Genomic DNA, 13,105 nt, shown 5'->3' on the forward strand with positions numbered 1-13,105 from the left:
TGCCTAAAAAATCCCATGGACAGAGGAGCCTGGCGGGCTACAGTCCACAGGGTCCCGAAGGGTCAGACACGACTGATGCCTGAGCATGGATGCAGGCACGAGGCAGGCTGGGTCCATGATATCCAGGGCACCAGTACTCCCACGCTGATCGGTCTCTTCCTCCACAGAGGCTGCACAGATATCATTTGCTGTGTCTTCCTCTTCCTGGCTATTGTTGGTTACGTAGCTGTGGGCATCATAGGTAAGCGAAGGAGGGGATGGGATGGCGGTTCCCGGGTGGGCGGGCAGGCCACAGCCTCTGGGGCAGAAGTGGAGCTGGTGGTGGAGCCCCATCACCTCAACATTCCTGGATCCCTCCACAGCTTGGACCCATGGAGACCCTCGAAAGGTGATCTACCCCACTGACAGCCGAGGCCAATTCTGCGGGCAGAAGGGCACGAAAAATGAGTGAGTGTGGCTCCTTGGGGCCTACTGGGTCTGGAGAGAGCTTCCTCAGTACTGGGGAGAAGGTTCTAGGCTTCCCTCACCTCCATCCATCCACCAGTCCAGTCAACAAGTATTTATAAAACTCCCGCCATCCCCAACCTCTGTTCTAGGCCTCGGGGACAGGGCTCTAATTGAGACATTCAAAGTCTTATCCTCTGGTGGCCCACATGTTAGGGGGGAGACAGAAGAGACAGTCCTGGATCTGATGTCAGGTGAGGTAAATGGGCAGGTTCAAAATGAACTGTGTGACCTGGCTGTGTGACCTATGGCAAGTGTCTCAGCCTCTCTGGGCCTCATCTCTGAAATGGGGATCCTGACATTCCCACTCTCATGGGACTCTTCTGATGGTTAGATGAGCCAGTACATGTCCAGTGCTTGCACAGCACCTGGCACGAAGTTATTATGGTTGTTGTTTCTATTTTCATTAAGATATTCTATATAGGCTGCTGGAGAAGTCTTGACAGTTTCCGTCTCCCTTCCCCAACCCCAGGAACAAACCCTTCCTGTTTTATTTCAACATTGTGAAGTGTGCTAGCCCCCTGGTCCTGCTGGAATTCCAGTGTCCCACCCCCCAGGTAACTTCTCCCCTCCCCTCCTGTTTCCTGTCCCCCACTTACATCAATCAGGCCCTTTTTCCTCCTCTAGTAGTAGCTTCTCTCCCAGCCCTCTTTCTCCTCTTGATGAATAAGCGGGAGGAGGGTGGGACCTCTGTCCTAAGAGGGCATCAGGCGTCTGTTCTGACCCCACCCAACCCCTGCCTCCGGTCCTTCCCAAGATTTGTGTGGAGAAATGTCCCAGCCGTTACCTCACCTACCTGAATGCTCATGCGTCTGAGGACTTCGAGTACTACAAGCAGTACTGTTTACCTGGCTTCCAGAAAAACAAGGTGAGTGGATAACTGCCCTGGGAGCCTGGGCGAGGGCAGGTCCACGGTACTGGCCTGCAGGATCGAACGCTTGCTCTCTCCTGGCAGGGTGTGGCTGAAGTCCTTCGAGATGGAGACTGCCCCGCTGTCCTCATTCCCAGCAAACCCTGTGAGTCTGGGGTCCCTTGAGCTCCGGAGGGGCCTGAGGAGGTTTCAGGGGTCCACCTGACTGATCCCATCTCCAACTCTGTGTAGTTGCCCAGCGATGTTTCCCTGCTGTCCACGCCCACAAGGGGGTCCTCATGGTGGGCAACGAGACGACCTACGAGGATGGGCTTGGCTCTCGGAAAAATGTCACGGAGCTGGTGGAAGGCGCCAAGTGAGGACCTCGACCCACCACGCCAGCACTGTGCTTTTCTGGGGTGGGGTGGGGGTGGGGTAGGGAACAGGGCATCCCCTGGGGCTGGCCCAATCATGGATTGGGGTCCTACCTAAGCCTTGTCTGCCCTCCCCCAGGAAGGCCAATGGAGTCCTGGAGGCCCGGCAGCTGGCCATGAGGATATTTGAAGATTACACAGTCTCCTGGTACTGGATTATCATGTAAGTTGAGAGGGAAGGTAGGCTACCCTGTCTGAGACTGGTGAGGGGATCAGGATCCACCATGTCCCCATTTTCTCCCACAGAGGCCTGATTATCGCCATGGTGTTGAGCCTCCTGTTCATCATCCTGCTCCGATTCTTGGCTGGCATTATGGTCTGGGTGATGATCGTCATGGTGATCCTGGTCCTAGGCTACGGTAAGTCACTCCTTCCCTGTGTCCTCCCCTCCCCACTGTCTGCAAAGTGCCTGTGCCCTTGGAGCTCTCATTGACCCATCAAGAATCTTCTCTTGGGACTTCCCTGGTGGTCCAGTGGTTAAGACCTCATGCATCCAATGCAGGGGGCGTGGGTTCAATCCCTGGTTGGGGAACTAAGATCCCACATGCAGTGCTAAGTTGCTTCTGTCGTGTCCAACTCTTTGTGACCCTATGGACCATAGCCCACCAGGCTCCTCTGTCCATGGGATTCTCCAAGCAAGAATACTAGAGTGGGTTGCTGGGCCCTCCTTCAAGGGATCTTCCCGACCCAGGGATTGAACCCACATCTCTTATGTCTCCTGCATTGGCAGGTGGGTTCTTTACCACTAGTGCTACTTGGGAAGCCCAAGATCCCACATATCCCACAGCCAAAAAAAAAAAAGAGAGAATCTTCTCTTGAGGAAATTCCCTGGTGGTCCAGTGGCTAGGACTTGATGCTTTCACTGCTGGCCCTGGTTCAATCCCTGATCAGAGAACTAAGATTCTGAAGGCTGCAAGATGTGACTGAAAAAAAAAAAACAATTCTCCTGAGCCATCAGACATTCTCTATGTCTTTCATTGGGAATATTTGTAAAGATGTTCATCTCGACATTGTTTATGAGAGCAGACACTTGGAAACAACCTCCGTGCTCATTTATGTCTGATGAATTTGATCATAATGTTCCTAAACAGGGCTGGATCTGTATTTTGTTGACAGCAAAGTCATCATCAAGTAGACCATCTAGCACAGTGGTTAAGGCCAGATGCTCTGGCACCAGAAAGCCCAGGGTCTGAATTCAGCCTCTTCCAGTTCCTTGCTCTATGACCTTGGGCAAGTGACTCAACCTCCCCATGCCTCAATGTCCTCCTCCATAAAATGGGGATAATTAGTATTTACCGGTTCAGAGATTTGCTGAGAAGAAGATAGGGTGTGAATGAGATGGGGAAGGGTCCTGTGACTCTGTGACCTGTGGAACTCTGAATACAGTGCTTCATGTTCTGTTTATTCATTTAAACTTTGCCGGATATGCAACCTAAACTGGGGACACATATATTAAAATGTTCTTCTTCTTCTTTTTTTAATTTTGGCTGCACAGCGCAGCATGCAGGATCTTAGTTCCCCAACCAGAGATCAAACCCATGCCCCCTGAAGTGGAAGCTCAAAGTCTTAACCACTGGGCTGCCAGGGAATTTCCAAAATATTCATGTTAATGAATGGTTTCTAGCTGGGTGCTGGCAGTTTAGGTGGTTAGCTTTTTGTTTTTTAAATAGTTATTTTTATTTCCTTTGTTACTTGGTGACTCCATGGTAAAGAACACGGTAAAGAATCCACTTGCAATGCAGGAGATTGCCTGCAATGCAGGAGACCTGAATTCCATCCCTGGGTTGGGAAGATTCCCCTGGAGAAGGAAATGGCTACCCATTCCAGCATTCTTGTCTGCGAAATCCCATGGACGGAGGAGCCTGGTGGTTGCAAGAGTTGGACACAACTTAGTGACTAAATCACCACCATTACCATTTTGTTACTACCCTTGGCTGTGTTGGGTCTTAGTTGTGGCACAAGGGATGTTTTAGTTGTGGCATGTGGGATCTAGTTTCCTGACCAGGAACTGAACCTGATCCCCCTGTACTGGGAGCTTGGAGTCTTAACCATTGGACCACCAGGGAAATCCCTGGTGACGAGCTTCTTGTACGTTATCTGTACTTCACAATTTTCTTCTACAGAGAACTAAAGAGAATGCTGAAAATCCCTAATGCTACCCCACGGGATGTTAGCACCCATGTCCTCCCTCCCCACCCACGAATCATCATTACAGGGTGACACAGGGGTCAGGCTGGAGAAGGAAATGGCAACCTACTCCAGTATTCTTGCCTGGAGAATCCCATGGATAGAGGAACCTCAGGGGCTCCAGTCCCTAGAGTCTCAAAGAATTGGACACGACTGAAGCAACTGAGCATGCAGAGGGGTCAGGAAAGCTGCAGGTCACACAGCACCCTGATACCTGCTCGCTCATTCATTCATCCATCTTGTATTGAATGACTATGTCCTGGGCAGTCTTCTAGGTCCTGGGCTTACAGCAATGAATACACCAGGACAGATCTTACTCTTGTGGAGCTTACATTCCAGGGTCGTATGGGCAAGATGGATAAGAAACAAACTAGATAACCTCTGGGATGTCAAAACAGTGAAGGTGGATAAGAATTTGGAGTGTAAGAGGGTATTATTCTAAAGGGAGGAAGGGATCTTAGAAGGTTGCACAAGAAGGTGACTTTAGAGCAGAGACTAGAGGATGTAAGGGATCCAGTTGGGGAGAGACTGAACCAGGCAGCAGGAACAGTCAGTGCAAAGGCCCTGAGGCAACAGCAGCCCTCTCAGCCTTGGTTTTTGTTTTCTGTTAAATGAGCATGATTGCACCTGCTTTGTGGCATTGGGGGAGCGGTGGTTGGGCTGAGGTCAGTGGTAGCACAGTGGTTCCCCCATGCAGGAATACTGCATTGCTACATGGAATATGCCCGGCTGCGTGGTGAGGCTGGCTCTGACATCTCCCTGGTGGACCTTGGCTTCCAGACGGACTTCCGTGTGTACCTGCACTTGCGGCAGACCTGGGTGGCCTTCAGTGAGTCCCAGCTCCCCACTCGGTGAGGCCTGGGTGGGAGTGGGGAGCCCAGGCAGGTGGCAGACTTGAATTCACCCTCTGCCCCCCGCAGTGATCATTCTGAGCATCATCGAGGTTATTATCATCTTGCTACTCATCTTTCTACGGAAGAGAATTCTCATCGCCATTGCACTCATCAAAGAAGCCAGCAGGTGGGTGCTGGGGTGCCAGAGGGTCAGGCTGGGGCAGTTGCAGGGGCTGCTCGGGCTTTGATGTCTGTGTCTCTGCTCCTTCCAGGGCTGTGGGATACGTGATGTGCTCCTTGCTGTACCCACTGGTCACCTTCTTCCTGCTGTGCCTTTGCATCGCCTACTGGGCTAGCACTGCTATGTATCCACCGTCAGACCCTGGTCTCTGGCCCCGGGGATGGCTCAAAGTGCCCAACTTGCCTGGAGGTGACCCGCAGCCTGGGGGCAAGGCCAGAACTTGGTGTGGGAATGGATTCTTTTTCCATGTGCCCCTGTGGTCCCTAAACCCTGAACTTAGGTTCCTTAACAAGCTTCTAGCTTCCTGTCCACTTCCAACGAAGCTGTCTATAAGATCTTCAATGACACCAGCTGCCCAGTTGCTGGGAAAACCTGCAACCCTGAGGTGAGTGTCCCCAAATAGAGGGGTGTGGCTGTTTCTCTGATAGCCCACAGATGATCTGAAATCTCTTGTTCCCACTTGGGGACCATTGAGCAAACATTTGACGCCTGCTGTAGGTCCTGTGCCAGATGCAGGGGGGATTGGGGGGGGAGATCCAGCCTGGCCCCCACTACCCCCTACTCCCTAAATGCTGATCCACTCAACTTCCCCCCACCCTTGACTTCGTCTCCTGCTACTACACACCTCTCTTCACCCAGTGGTGGTCAGTTCTTGCTTCCAGAATCCTGTCCTTGCTTTTCACAAGCCCCTCACCTGCCCTCTGTGGTCTTCTTAATGATCTCTGCTGCTTGTGATCTGTCCACATGGCCACTCCACTGATCCTCATGATAGTTTCTCCTGTCTCCCTGATGTCCATTGAGACAACCATCTCTGAGCCTGCTTTTAGAACCCCTTTTGCAAACCCTTCTTGTAAATTCCCAGTTTCTTGACTTAACTCAGTTCCTCATGACTCCTGTCCCACCCCACGGTCCACCTGACCTGGACCTGATGCCCAGAGCCCACTCTGAACCCCAAGGCCCTATGATATGACCAGGCTCTGCATCCCTCCCACAGACCTTCCCCTCCTCCAATGAATCCCGCCTGTGTCCTGGAGCCCACTGCCAGTTCGCCTTCTATGGTGGTGAATCGACCTACCACCGGGCCCTGCTGGGCCTGCAGATCTTCAACGTCTTCATGTTCTTCTGGCTGGCCAACTTCGTGCTGGCACTGGGCCAGGTCACACTAGCCGGGGCATTCGCCTCCTACTACTGGGCCATGAACAAGCCGGATGATCTGCCTGCCTTCCCGCTCTTCTCTGCCTTTGGCCGGGCGCTCAGGTGGGGACCCAGGTGGGCTGGGGGTGGGGGGTGAGATGGAGTGGAAGAAGCCTGGCCCGGCTACTGACCACACCCTCGGCTCAAAGGTATCACACAGGCTCCTTGGCCTTTGGCTCCCTCATTCTGGCCATCGTGCAGGTCATCCGAGTGATGCTGGAGTACTTGGATCAGCGCTTGAAAGGTATGGCCCACAGGTGGTTGACATGATTCCCTGGGGGGGCGGGGCTAAGGGTGTAGATTGGGATTGATTCTTGGAGGGAGGTGGGGCTAAATTGCTGGGGCAGGGATTGGTTGCTGCCTGTGGGGCTTTCGTGATTCGTTACTGTGATGAGGAATGACTGAAAGAGCCCATTGAATGGCGTTCTTTCCATTGGAGGGGCGGGAACAAGAGGTGGGGCCGCCATTGGTTCCTGAAGAGACGGTCAGCCTGGGATTGGCTGTACTTTGGGGTGTAGCCAAGGAGGGCTCAAGGATTGGCTTCTGCCTGGGAGGCAGGGCCCGGGTAGCCGTGTGGGTTGTCGTTTATTCCTATCTTGGAGGCTGGGCTGAATTCCTGTTTTGGGGGGACTGGGCTGAGAGTCACTGTTGGTTCCTACCAGCGTGCGGGGCAGGACCCCGAGGGTCCTGAATCAAGTCTCCCTCTCCTTGTCTATTCGAGAAGGGGGCTCTAAGAGTCCTGGACGCTGGCAAGTGTGTGAAACAAGGAAGTAGGGGCTCCTACCAGGCCGGGTGGGGTTTCCTCTCACCTCTGCATCTCTCGTCTACTAGCGGCAGAGAACAAGTTTGCCAAGTTCCTCATGAGCTGTCTCAAATGCTGCTTCTGGTGTCTGGAGAAGTTCATCAAATTCCTCAACAGAAATGCCTACATCATGGTGAGTAGGCCCGGGACCAAGAACTAACCCACCAGCTGCTGCTAGCTGGAGGAGCCCTCATTCCCTGGCGCGGTGGGGCTGATCCATCGCTCCCACCTCCCTCCAGATTGCCATCTACGGCACCAACTTCTGCACCTCAGCCAGAAATGCCTTCTTCCTGCTCATGAGAAACATCATCAGGTCAGGGAAAAACACCCTTCTCTGGCCACCTCCCTCCTCCCCCAGGCCCTGAGCCAGCATTCACGCCTGCTTCTTATGTCCCCTGTAGGGTGGCTGTCCTGGATAAAGTCACCGACTTCCTCTTCCTGTTGGGCAAACTTCTGATAGTCGGTAGCGTGGGTGAGTGCTGTTTGGCTGCAGAGAGACTGTTGGAGGCCCTTTGTGAGCTGCTGTCGGCCCCCATGCCTTCTATGATAACTGTCTTCTCTGGGGTCTTCTTGATGGGGGGGGGGGGCATTTCCTTTATCCAGAACCCTCAACCATCTCCATTTCCTTCTGCTTTCCAGGGATCCTGGCTTTCTTCTTCTTCACTCACCGAATCAGGATCGTGCAGGACACAGCACCACCCCTCAATTATTACTGGGTCCCTATAGTGGTATGAACCTTTGGGGGGTGGGCAGGGGTTGGGGAGAAGGAGATGTCGGGACTCACCTGGCCTCCTCTGACTGGACAGAATGGAAGCAGAGGGGGGGAATGATTGATTAACTCAGGCCACAAACGTTTATTAAGTCCTAGCCATGGTCCGGGGCTTCCCTGGTGACTCAGCGGTAAAGAATCCGCCTGCTGCACAGGAGTCAAAGGAGATGCAGTTTCGACACCTGGGTCAGGAAGATACCCTGATGGAAAGTGTTGGCCGCTCAGTCGTACCCAACTCTGGGGTCCCATGGACTACAGTCCACCAGGCTCCTCTGTCCATGGCATTTTCCAGGCAACGATACTGGAGTGGTTTGCCATTTCCTTCTCCAGGGGACCTTTCCAACACAGGGATTGAACTCAGGTCTCTTGCACTGCAGGCAGATTGTTTACCAACTGAGCCAGCATGGAGGCCCCACCCTGGAGGAGGGCATGGCAGCCCACTCCAGTCTTCTTGCCTGGAGAATCCCATGGACAGAGGAGTCTGGTGGGCTACAGTCCATGGGGTCACAAAAAGAGTCAGACATGACTGAAATGGCTTAGCACAACCATGTTCCAGGCATGACCTGGGAGGGCTTCCCTTCAAAGGCCTTACAGTTTAGGAGTAAACAGACATGGGACCTCCCTGGTGGTCTGCGGAGTGGTTAAGACTCCATGCTGCCAATGCAGGAGGTGTGGGTTCGATCCCTGCTCAGGGAAGTAAGATCCCACATATTCCACATGCCCATGATTATGCAAACTGGATGTATGCTTGCAAAGTTGTACGTGCCAGAAGAATTACAGGGAACCAAATTTCAGAGCTTGCAGTAGAGGATGTGGGCAGGTGTGGGAGTCTAGAGGGCTTCCCTGTGGAAGTGATGTCATGTCTAAGATCTGAAAGAGATGCAGGCAATGTTGTGGCAGAGGGGACAAACACCTGAGGCCCTGAGGCAGGTCTGTGCCAGGAACAATGAGCAAATGAGTGTGGTTGGTGTGGAGGGAGTGAAGTGATGAGGAGGTGGAGATCGGGCAGGCAGACCATGGGCCGTGGTTAGGGATTTAGGTCAACGCCCTAAGAGCAGTACAGTATCTGAGTGCAGGACTTGGAGCCCAGTGACCTCGATTTTTATCTTAGTTCTTTGTTTGCTAATTCTGAGTGACTCTGGGCAAGTTATTTAATCTGCTCACTTTGGTCAATCAGTGTTTATCAAGTACCTACCAAGGCCCTCTGAGTTTCCAGGTTGCTGGGAGATATAAATGGGACAGACACGGTCTAGTAGGAGTGTGGGCATTAAAGCTGTCATGCACTAGGGACTTCCCTGGAGGTCCAGAGGTTAAGACTCTGTGCTTCCAATTTAGGGGGCATGAGTTCGATCCTTGCTCAGGAACTAAGATCCCACACCCCTTGTAGTGCGGCCAAAAAAATTAAAAAGAAAAAAGAATACTGGCAAAACCTATCATTCCCTAAAAAATGCATAAAATTGCAGCCAAAGGCCTTAAGTGAGGGGCTAGCTTATCAGCAGGGAAATGGCATGCTGCTAGCTGGGAAGGGATGAGGTGGTGGGTAGAGGTTGCCCTGGGCAGAAGGGTGGAAACAGCTTGTCTGTCCTTTGCCCAGACGGTGGTCATCGGCTCCTACCTGATTGCCCATGGCTTCTTCAGTGTCTATGGCATGTGTGTGGACACACTTTTCCTCTGTTTCTGTGAGTAACCCCTCACCCCCGACCCTTGCTGGGCCCTGACTCCCTTCTCCCCTCTGGGCAGAACATCTCCCTGTGATGGGGCTACATATCTGCCCGCGGCCTCCCCAGAGCCTGGCTATCCTTGGGGCCCCAGGCTACCCCACCTCCCACCCCCCACAGCTTCTCCCCAGCGTTCAGAGCTGCTGCACCCTCTTGTCCCTTGGTCAGGCTGCAGCTGGGACACTGTCCCTTGAGCCCTCGGCTTTAGAGTTTCTGGCTTTTTGGGGGACATCTGTGGCTGCCACTAACTCTGGTCTCTCCGTCTATTTTTTGGTTTTTTGTTTTCTCTTTTCTCTTCCTCTCCTCCATGCCTGCTGGCTTCCCTGAACCCCCCGCCTCCCTCATCCCCTCCCTGCCTGACCACCCCGTTTTCCCCCTTGCTGGTTCCTGGGGGAGCCCAGGTGAGGACCTGGAAAGAAATGACGGCTCTCAGGAGCGACCGTACTTCATGTCGCCCGAGCTGAGAGACATCCTGTTGAAGGGGAGTGCGGAGGAGGGGAAGCGGGCGGAAGTCGAGGAGTAGAGAGGGAGGCTGGCTTGTAGATCAGGGCGGGTGCATGCGGGGCTTCTGGGCCTGGGAGTGGGGATCAGCGTGTGTGTGTGCCCCCCGCCCCGTTCCCACCCCGCTCCAGTCCCCCTCCCTCCAGTCCCAGCACCTCTTGCTTCTTAACCCTCTGAGGCTTCTCTGTGACCCACCCCCTCCCCATCCACCCACCCAATCCCCCGGGGCCCCGCCCGGGGGCTCCCCTCATGCCGCCTGCTCTGGGGCCTCTCTCCGCAGTGGAGGACCTGGAGAGGAATGATGGGACGCCTGAGAGGCCTTACTTCATGTCTCTCACCCTCAAGAAGATCTTGAACAAGACCAACAAGAGGCAGGAGGAGGCCTAGAGTCCCCGCCCCCACCCTCCCTGGAAGTTTCGTGATGGGTGCTGGGCAGCTGGGTCAGAACCCCCAGCCCATCGGGCTGACCTGAAGTCCTGTCACTGCCGCACCCTTCCTGCCCCACCCATCATCCAGTTAGCACCAGGGAACCTGCAGGATTTGGGGCATCGCCTCCCTATGCCAAGGGCCAGTCGGGAGTTTTCTCGGCGCCTCCCCCCTCACTACTTCGCCCCCTACCAGCCGGCACGAGAGGCCAGGTGGGGCTTCTTAGTATCCGACATGTGAGCGGCCTCTGTGGGCTGCCTTGCGGTTCCTGTCCCCCTCTTATGACAGGACAGTATTTGTGTCTGCAACAGCGGTGGCTGCAACAAGGCCACTGTAACCTGCGTCTGCTCTGGCCAGGATGCCAGAACCCTTTCTCCAAGTTGAACAACTGGCTACTGGCCACTGCAGGCACTTTTTTTTTTTAAACCTGGACATGCATTAAAGGGTCTGTTAGCTTTTTCTCTGTCTTCACGGCTGAGATGGGGCTGCTAAAGAATGCTTTCTGATGTCCCCTCCTCAGGTGTTGCTGTGTGTGCCCAAGTAGGGGTGTCTCCTGGCCAGGGAGGCAGTAGCTGGGGTGTTGATGGGGGTGGAGAAGAGGGAGGTAGGTTGTGGGGGCAGGGAGGAGGTTGGTAATAGTGGCTTAATGGAAACCGGCTGGCTGGCTGAGTCGGGCTGAATTTCCCCTTTTCTCTGCCACTTATTGACACACCTCTCTTTGTAAGAGAGAAAAGAAACTGAATCCACTCAAGGGATGATTTCGAAGAAAGGGGGGATGGGGGGTAGATGCCTTGGGCAAATAGGCACCCCCCCACCCCCAGTCTCCTCGCTTTGAGGATCCTTTTGCCAAATGTGTTGAATTCAGGGGAACTGGTGTGCCCGGTCTCCCTTTGCCATATCTCAAGCCCCCCCCTGATCCGGGATCTGGAGAAACCCCAGCCTGGGGTTTCTGTCTCCTGTGCCTGCCTGCCCCCTTCCCCCATTCTGTCCGCACACCCCTATGTGTAACTGCATTCCAACCACTAATAAAGTGCCTATTGTACAGCGCCTGGGCCTGGAGTGTTTGTGGGGGAGAGTGGGAGGCTGGTGGGGGGAAACCCCAGCTTCAGCCGCCCTGAAATCCTCTGAGCTGGGGCGACTCTCCAGGGGGGACGGAGGGCAGAAAGCCCGCTGTCTGCTGGCCTCTGACTGAATTCTACCATGCGGCCGTTCAGGTTTCTCCTGAACAAACGCCCTTTACTAGGCTCTGATCCCCAGACTCCAGGAGGCAGCAGTGACCTGCCCACTCCTCGGCACACTGCCCGAACACGTGCCCCTAGGCAGGCTTTGTCCTGGGCCCAGCACTTGGGCACCACCATCTAGTTTAAGTGGCTTCAGACCTGCCAAGCCGCCCCACCCTGCTTGCTACTGCCCCCTGGTGCCAGCTGTTACTATCACCTCTGGGCCAACCGCTCCACCTTGCTAATTTTCTCACCCCAGCGCTGCCTTTTTTGTAAATAGCTACCATTTTCGGAGTACTCGCTTTATCTGCACACATACAGTCCCCACTCATTAAGGCAGGGAAGTTGGGCAATGTCTCTGAAGGTTGCCCAGCAGGAAAGGGGCTGAGAAGTTTGTCTCACTGCCTCAAAGCCCTCAGCTTCTATCCTGTACACACACTCTCTAGGTTTGCTTGTTCACCTCAATCTTTTGGATTTATTCCTTTCTTACCGCCATCTCTTGTTAACCCCGCCTCCAAAATAGCTCCTAAACCTGCTTGTGTGTTAACTTGCTTCGGTCGTGTTTGATTCTTTGAGATCCCATGCCTGCCGGATTGCTCAGTCCATGGAATTCTCCAAGCAACAATACTGGAGTGGATTGTCATGCCCTTCTCCAGGGGATCTTCCCAACCCAGGGATTGAACCTGAGTCTTATGTCTCCTGCATTGGCAGGCAGGTTCCTTATCCCTAGTGCCACCTGGAAAGCCCAAACCACCGTACATCTCTCCATATTTTCAGTTCCCAGCCCTCATTATCAACTCATCTGCCCCCATTCCTTCAGTTTCTCCCACAGGCCCAGAAGGGGCACACATCTGAGTTCACACCCTTTCTCTGCTCAAGAACCCTCCACGGATCCCTTTTACTGAGTGAAAGCCAAAGCAACCCACAGGGCCCTGCTGCATCTGCCCCCTTAATGCGCTCAGGCTGCCCTCATCCAGCTGCCCTGGCCCCAGGGCTTATGCCAGAAACACACACCACCTGGCTCTTTTCACAGCTAGCTCCTTATCCTCCTGCTTTCAGCTCAGGGGTCGCCTCCAGGAAGTTTCCCTGCTCACTGAAAGCTGTCTTAGCAAACTTGTGGATACCAAGGAGGGAAGTGGGCTAGGATGAATTGGGAGATTGGGACTGACAGTGTTACACTTTATTCAGTTTAGTTCAGTCCAGTCCCTCAGTCGTGTTCGACTCTGTGACCCCAAGGTCTGCTGCACACCGGGCTTCCTTGTCCATCACCAACTCCCAGAGCTTGCTCAAACTCATGCCCATCGAGTCGGTGATGCCATCCAACCATCTCATCCTCTGTCGTCCCCTTCTCCTGCCTTCAATCCTTCCCAGCATCAGGGTCTTTTCCAATGAGTCAGTTCTTTGCATCAGGTGGTCAAAGTATTGG

The 13,105-nt window shown here is 53.9% G+C and overlaps 1 protein-coding gene across 3 annotated transcripts in view; it reads left to right on the top strand.

Moving 5' to 3' along the window:
* The window catches only part of SLC44A2 (solute carrier family 44 member 2 (CTL2 blood group)), a 31,835-nt gene extending 20,329 nt beyond the window's left edge, over window positions 1–11,506 (top strand). Inside the window, exons 3-22 of one of the 3 annotated variants that reach the window (XM_065917775.1) lie at window positions 168–241; window positions 363–447; window positions 977–1,061; window positions 1,262–1,372; window positions 1,460–1,520; window positions 1,607–1,730; window positions 1,868–1,951; window positions 2,035–2,147; window positions 4,673–4,804; window positions 4,896–4,995; window positions 5,081–5,173; window positions 5,350–5,434; window positions 6,044–6,306; window positions 6,393–6,487; window positions 7,075–7,178; window positions 7,285–7,358; window positions 7,447–7,517; window positions 7,685–7,773; window positions 9,409–9,493; window positions 9,934–10,292. In XM_065917775.1, the coding sequence (XP_065773847.1) occupies window positions 168–241; window positions 363–447; window positions 977–1,061; window positions 1,262–1,372; window positions 1,460–1,520; window positions 1,607–1,730; window positions 1,868–1,951; window positions 2,035–2,147; window positions 4,673–4,804; window positions 4,896–4,995; window positions 5,081–5,173; window positions 5,350–5,434; window positions 6,044–6,306; window positions 6,393–6,487; window positions 7,075–7,178; window positions 7,285–7,358; window positions 7,447–7,517; window positions 7,685–7,773; window positions 9,409–9,493; window positions 9,934–10,055 (2,050 nt within the window). In that variant the 3' untranslated portion in view covers window positions 10,056–10,292. Of the gene's footprint in view, window positions 1–167; window positions 242–362; window positions 448–976; window positions 1,062–1,261; window positions 1,373–1,459; window positions 1,521–1,606; window positions 1,731–1,867; window positions 1,952–2,034; window positions 2,148–4,672; window positions 4,805–4,895; window positions 4,996–5,080; window positions 5,174–5,349; window positions 5,435–6,043; window positions 6,307–6,392; window positions 6,488–7,074; window positions 7,179–7,284; window positions 7,359–7,446; window positions 7,518–7,684; window positions 7,774–9,408; window positions 9,494–9,933; window positions 10,294–10,313 lie in introns of those variants that run through there. The other 2 variants (XM_065917774.1, XM_065917776.1) reach the window with 2 other exon arrangements.
* Window positions 11,507–13,105: the final 1,599 nt, after the last annotated feature.

Source organism: Muntiacus reevesi, chromosome 1 (assembly GCF_963930625.1).
Source record: "Muntiacus reevesi chromosome 1, mMunRee1.1, whole genome shotgun sequence".
NCBI classification, from domain to species: domain Eukaryota; kingdom Metazoa; phylum Chordata; class Mammalia; order Artiodactyla; family Cervidae; genus Muntiacus; species Muntiacus reevesi.